The following is a 6251-nucleotide window of genomic DNA, read 5'->3' on the forward strand; positions in this document are numbered from 1 at the left end:
GATGCAATCGAAACCTATGAAAATTGTACGGTGAGGCGAAATCCTATCGCATTACCTTGGCTTTACCAGTCTCATGGCGGTTTAGAGTGTGAATATGATAACATCAAAAGCCAGTATATCAACCGTGGTGGATCTAGGGAAGGGGCCCTGGGGACCCGCCTCTCCCCCTCCCTTATTCTTATAGCAACAAAGGGCCGAGAAAATGTTTTCGAAAGCAACACCCCAGATACAAACAGTCTATACTACATCACCGGCATGCTTTGCTATGTTTGCGATTTTTCACTTAAGTTATAATGTCCTTCAAACTTGTGGCAGTTTGCAGTTGGTCGTGCTAAGGTCTGACGAAGGTATAGCTTATAGCGAATATAACTGTTTACCAACCAAGTTTCGGCAATCATTGGCTGGATATTCTCGAATATAATGAATCTATTCGGAAGATTCTTTATTCTCTATGTCCTGAATATGTCATCAGATACTGAGTTTTGATCCTAATTCAGAAGACAATAATGTTTGGACTTTTTTTTCTGTCCATAGGATGATGATGACGAGGTAACCTTTAACCCCGCTGTTGTAAGTCCAGTATCTCAGACACCACAAAGTGTGAGTTCGAATGTCGAAACACCATCAAGTATCTATCAACCGTCTGAAGGTTTTGCAACTCCATCTGGAGATGACTTTGAAGCACGCAGCACTTCAAGAGACAAACTTAATTCATTTTTGGCTTCTAGAGACATAAGTCCAATCCGATATTCAATGATTACGCCTTGGGACGAAGCTGCAGAACGAACGAAACGATTTCACAAGCGCAAAGCGAGACAGGTTGTCATTTCAGCTTTGGAGGAAATAGCACCTCAAAGCGCAGAAATTTTGCTCAACTCCTTGCAGTCATCCAAAGAAGATGAACGCGACATCGATTCTACGTTGATGGGAGTTCTTGTCGAGTGCTATCAAAACGCGAGTCATTGGAGCACGCGTAGACAGATACTGTCGATCATGGCTGATAAGGTCAGCTTTAAATTAATCAAAACGTGGATCCCTAATCTTACCCGTTACAGATACAACATCGCGCGACACCACATCTTACTCCATGGTAGAGGCTCCGCTGTTCCTACAGCTGAAAACACAAGGATGAGAGTATCACCAGTAAAACTTGACCACTTCTTGACATTCATAACCAGTCCGTACGTAATGCAGGATTTGCCATTCGGGGAGAAAACCTTGAAATTGTCCTCGAACATTGAGATTAAAATCCCAAATGTCGTGAGGACCATGATTCCCGAGCAGATTGTCCAACAGTATCAGTACTATTGCCATGAAACCGGCTTCGATCCCTTGAGCCGCTCTACTCTCTGTAGGGTACTTAAAGTTTGCTCTGCGTCGGTGCGCAAGTCTTTGCAAGGACTTGACTATGTCTCAGCAGAGGGCGCAAAGGCATTTGACGAATTGGCAGCCGTAGTTGACAAGCTAGGTGACAACCATGGTAAAGGGCTCTCATGGGCTAAAGACCAAAGCGAGAAACTAAAGCTGTCAAAACGGTATCTCAAAGGTGACTTTAAGGTAGGCCAACAAGTTCAATACAACAAATTAAGATTTTTTAGATAGTCTTCCTTGTACTAATGTGTTTCGCTGATTTATTTTACGTAGCTCCTAAAAGATGTTTTGGTTTAGCATACCGGCTTTTTAAAAGATAATTTTCATCTAAATAACACATCTTTAGAAAATGTGAGAGATTGATTTTATGACGCTTATTTACGTCATATTACGTCATAGTCAACAGATAAGAACTGCTTCTTGTAAAGAAAATTACACTCAGCTAAAAAATTATGCATTCAAGGTGTAGTAACAACGAAAAACCAATGGAGGAATACCTTTTTATGCATGAACTTTACGTTTTAGGGTTAGTTCCTGCTGTAAATGACTCATATTATCCTGTGATTTCATATTCAGATTTGATTAGCTGTAGAAATATGTAACTGAAAATTTTCCGCCCGTTACAATTCGATTTCAGGTACATGTATCACCAAGTTCTAGAGTTCCAGATCATTGCAGGGCATACGCCCTCAGTTATCGGGGTGATCCCGATTACGTCAGCCCCTGTGATCACGAGCACGATCTCAGATGTGATCGGTGCGAATTGTTCTCGAATGTTGTCACTGAAATTGAGTCTTGCCTAGAAAATGTTGATATCTCATGTGATGAGAAAGAAGAGATGAAATACCTCGTTTCTTTAGCTAAGAAGAGAATCGAAGCGTGGAAAGCTCATTTGCTCCGTTCAATCAACCAAGATGAAGCGCGGCTGGATGTCTTAAAGAACTTAGATGCTCACTCTGTTCTTTTAACCTTTGATTGGGCCATGAAATTCCTCCCAAGAAAATATCGCGAGAGCCAATCCGATTGGTTTGGAAAACGAGGTATTTCATGGCACATCACCACTGCCATGAGAAAGTTTGAAGGTCAACCCCAAATGCTAACATTTGTACACATTCTTCAAAGCTGTAACCAAGACAGCATTACAGTTTTGAGTATCATTGATGACGTCATTAAGCAACTGAAGGCAACAATGCCTGACGTAAATCGTGTGCACTTCAGGCAGGATAACGCTGGGTGCTACCACTGTGCATCCACATTACTGGCAATTCAGCAGGTAGCTTCCAAGTACGACATTAGCGTCAGATTGGATTTTTCAGACCCAAAAGGGGGCAAAGGGTCGTGTGACCGCAAAGCAGCGTCAATTAAAAGTCATATGAGAATGTATCTAAACTCAGGTCATGATGTTGAGACGGCGGAACAAATGCAGGATGCCATTGAGTCCTCTGGTGGTGTTGCTGGCGTGAGGGCTACAGTATGTGATACACCAGATATTCCCAAGCCCGTGTCTGTAAAATGGGAAGGTGTCAGCTTCATTAATAATATCGAATACGAAAAAGATGGACTGAGAGTTTGGAGATCATATGGAGTTGGCCCTGGTAAATTCCTGCCTTGGAATCAGTTGAATTTACCGGAAAGCCATACCACACCAGTACTAAAAACATTAAAGGAGGCCAGTATGCCAAAGGCTCAATTTACCGCAATCACATCTAGGAGAAAACCATCCCAAAGACAGCAGTTGGCATTGGATGTGGCTGAAGCCTCAGATGAACAGAGTGACGAGGACAGCAAGTGTCACAATAAACTATTTTCATGTCCTGAAGAGGGATGCATAAAATCCTATCAGAGATTTTCTTCCCTTCAGCATCATCTTGAGGTCGGAAAGCACAGCTATGCACTAGAGAATGAAACGCTTTTTGACAAGGCAATGTTGTCTTATGCAACAAAGCTAGAACAGGGCATTGCCACTACTGAAAATCCTGTAGAAGATACTGAAACACTACAGCCTCTGCAGCTGGATTCCTGTCCATCGTTACCAATGGGCTGGGCGTTGTCCGCCAGTGCTAAAAGAACCCGACTGACCGAAAGCCAGAAACAATACCTCACAGAGATATTTCAAATCGGCGAACGGACTGGACAAAAAGCTGATCCTTCTAATGTATCGAAGTCAATGAGAAAGGCCAGAAACCCAGACGGCTCCAGTAAATTTGAAGCTTCAAGCTTTCTAACATCACAGCAAGTTGCAAGTTTCTTTTCACGCCTTGCTGCAAAAAGACCGGTTGCTGCTGCTGTTGAATGTCAGGACGAAGAGGAGGAATACCAGGAGGAAATGGATAGAATCCAGGAACAGACAATACAAGATTTGAGTAGCGAAGTCATGGCAGAAATTTCAATTCAACATCCCATCATTTACAACACGCATAACATTTGCGAAATAGTTGCTTGCTCTAAACTTTCAAAGTTTTCTGTTCAGATGCTTCAGGACATGTGTAATTTTTATCAACTTGACATATCATCAATTAGCATCAAACGAAAGAAGCCCTACATTGAACTTTTGACGAGTTTAGTAGAAAGCTGCAGCTGCAAATCTGAGTAGTTAACTCTAACATGACTTCAGAAGCTAGCTATTTGGTGTTATAAGGCAGCTCTTGAAAACTTCGTTATACAGTCTTAATATAGGAAAGAAGTAATTGGTTTGAACCCAATATCAGGTCGTAAAGTGTGATCGATCGGGTGAGAGTTGGGCCGAAAACTCCGGGATAGGGTATATTTTTTGAGGTTTTTGGTCCATAAGTAGGGTATCATTTTTACTCCCTTTGGCAATGTGTTCTGGGTGTGATCCTTAGATAGGGTACCTAAATATATCAGCTAAAATAAACGCCCAGCTAAACGAAAAAAAGGTATCTTTAAACTGAACTTATTGTTCAAGTATTAGTATAAAGCGATTTTATAAAGATTTGTGTTTTGCCGTGTGCGTTTCGCCGTTTTTTGTGTCGGCACGGAACGCTGTTCCTCCCCTTGAATAGATTGTTATTTTTCGGGTTTGGGCCTTAAAAGGGGTATCAATGTTCGCTTTCTTTACCCTTACACCCTATTCGAAATTTATGGGAGTGCCCCCCACCGCCCCCCCCCCCCCCTCCCCCGTGTCTGAAAAGAACTGTTTTGGTCACTGACGCGGCAGTCATCTTCAAAGTCAAGGGCACTTTCACGCACTTGACTCTCAGATGGCTCCTGCTCAGGTTGTCAAAACGTAAGTCACTAACAATAGTTTTTCTCAGCACTACTCTCACCCGGACGATCACAATTGACGACTTACAGTCTTTATACTCTGCAAGCATAAAGGCCTATTGAAAACATAGAACTTTCCAGCATATTCAAAAGAAGCTCCTTGCATAGCAACTGTCGACAGATTTTAAACACGAACAGCGATTATTTAGCAACGAAAAAGATCAGAAAATGTTTCGTGAGGGGTTGTTGGGTGGGTGCGCTACTTATTTGTTTTCAAAATAAAATAAGTGGAGGATAGAAGTGCGTATAAAATTTGAGCCAAGACCACTGTTTCCAGTTTGCACCATAATGATTAGTTAATTTATTATATATGTTTAAAGGTATAACTGTTATTCAAAGGGATAGCAGAATACGGGCTCCTTTTATACTAATTAATCTCCTCTGACGCGCTTCCCCCACCTCAAAAAGGTAAAAAATACCAGTCCTTAAGTGTTGCCCATCATTTTTTATACAGCGCATTTTTTAACATTTCCGACTGTATTTATTATTTAAGGTGAGCTGATTTTGCTCAACCCTTTAGTCACAGAGAGCACCGTATTCTGTTGGGCGCACCACCTACCCGTAGAGAACTGAACTCCTACCAGCAGCAATTAGCACATAAGCCATGGTCAGCTAGCCATGCCTAGTGGATTAACCAATTATTGGCATGCTGTTGTAACCTTGGACAAGCTATTCAACTGTGGTATTTGTTCTACAATTTTGATAAGGCCCCGAAAAGCTCTTGTAACTAAGAATATTAAAAGCGTTAGCATGTAACCAGTGATAAATTCGGTTCAGAGTAAAGAATAGATAACGCAAGTCGAAACTCTTCTAATACACGTTTTCTTTTTCTTAAATCAGTCCTGTGTTCCAAGGCTAGATTATGTACAGTTGAACCTTGATATAAGGATAAGGTTGTATATCGAATGTAAATTAAGAGACACACAAAAATGGGATCACTGTTAGGAATCGAAGTTTAGTTATACCGAAGTTCTTTTTTACGTATTTTATTATAACTGTAGCAAAGAGTATCGTTTATTTTACCTAGGAATTCGTTAAGTCGAGTTTACAATAAAGGATCGTTCAGTCGAGCTTTTCACGACAAATTTAGCCCTACCCCCCCCCCCCCCCACAACCTGCTAAATCCCCGTGACTTGCGTGACGAACAAACGGATACGTGACTTCACTGCAAAGATAAGCGTCGACATTATTGTGCCATTTTAGCAGCGATCAGATGTATTTTATTTGTGGACTATAAACCAAGCAATACTTAACAAATGACAAAGCCGTCCATGAAGATGCATTGGTGACGATATGCGCCGAAAGTTTATGAAAGATTCGTTTGTTTTAGACCGCTGAGTATGTTGCACGTTGACAGTTGGCGTGGTGCAGACTTGAAACGAAGCTCAGATGCGACGAATGATAAGAGCCATAATCATGCTAAAATGGCCTTCGGACCTACTTTTTACAGCAGATAAAGGTTAGAAAATTGAATATATATTTTTTTATATGCTTAATTTGGTCTTAAATGGGTTAAGACTTGTGCACGGAACAAAAATTATTTCTGACCCGTAACTTCAAAGTTGACCGCCGAAGGTCAAATATTTGCATATTTA

The 6251-nt window shown here is 41.3% G+C and overlaps 1 protein-coding gene across 1 annotated transcript; it reads left to right on the plus strand.

Moving 5' to 3' along the window:
- Nucleotides 1-1219: 1219 nt before the first annotated feature.
- LOC144638683 (uncharacterized) lies at nucleotides 1220-6040 on the plus strand. Its single transcript, XM_078497911.1, has 2 exons — nucleotides 1220-1557; nucleotides 5987-6040. The coding sequence occupies exons 1-2, from the start codon at nucleotides 1270-1272 to the stop codon at nucleotides 6008-6010; spliced, it is 312 nt and encodes a 103-aa protein (XP_078354037.1). The 5' UTR covers nucleotides 1220-1269; the 3' UTR covers nucleotides 6011-6040.
- The last annotated feature ends 211 nt before the right edge of the window (nucleotides 6041-6251 follow it).

The sequence above is a fragment of the Oculina patagonica genome, chromosome 14 (genome assembly GCF_052425735.1).
Source record: "Oculina patagonica isolate OP01 chromosome 14, crgOcupat, whole genome shotgun sequence".
In the NCBI taxonomy this organism is placed as follows: Eukaryota; Metazoa; Cnidaria; class Anthozoa; order Scleractinia; family Oculinidae; genus Oculina; species Oculina patagonica.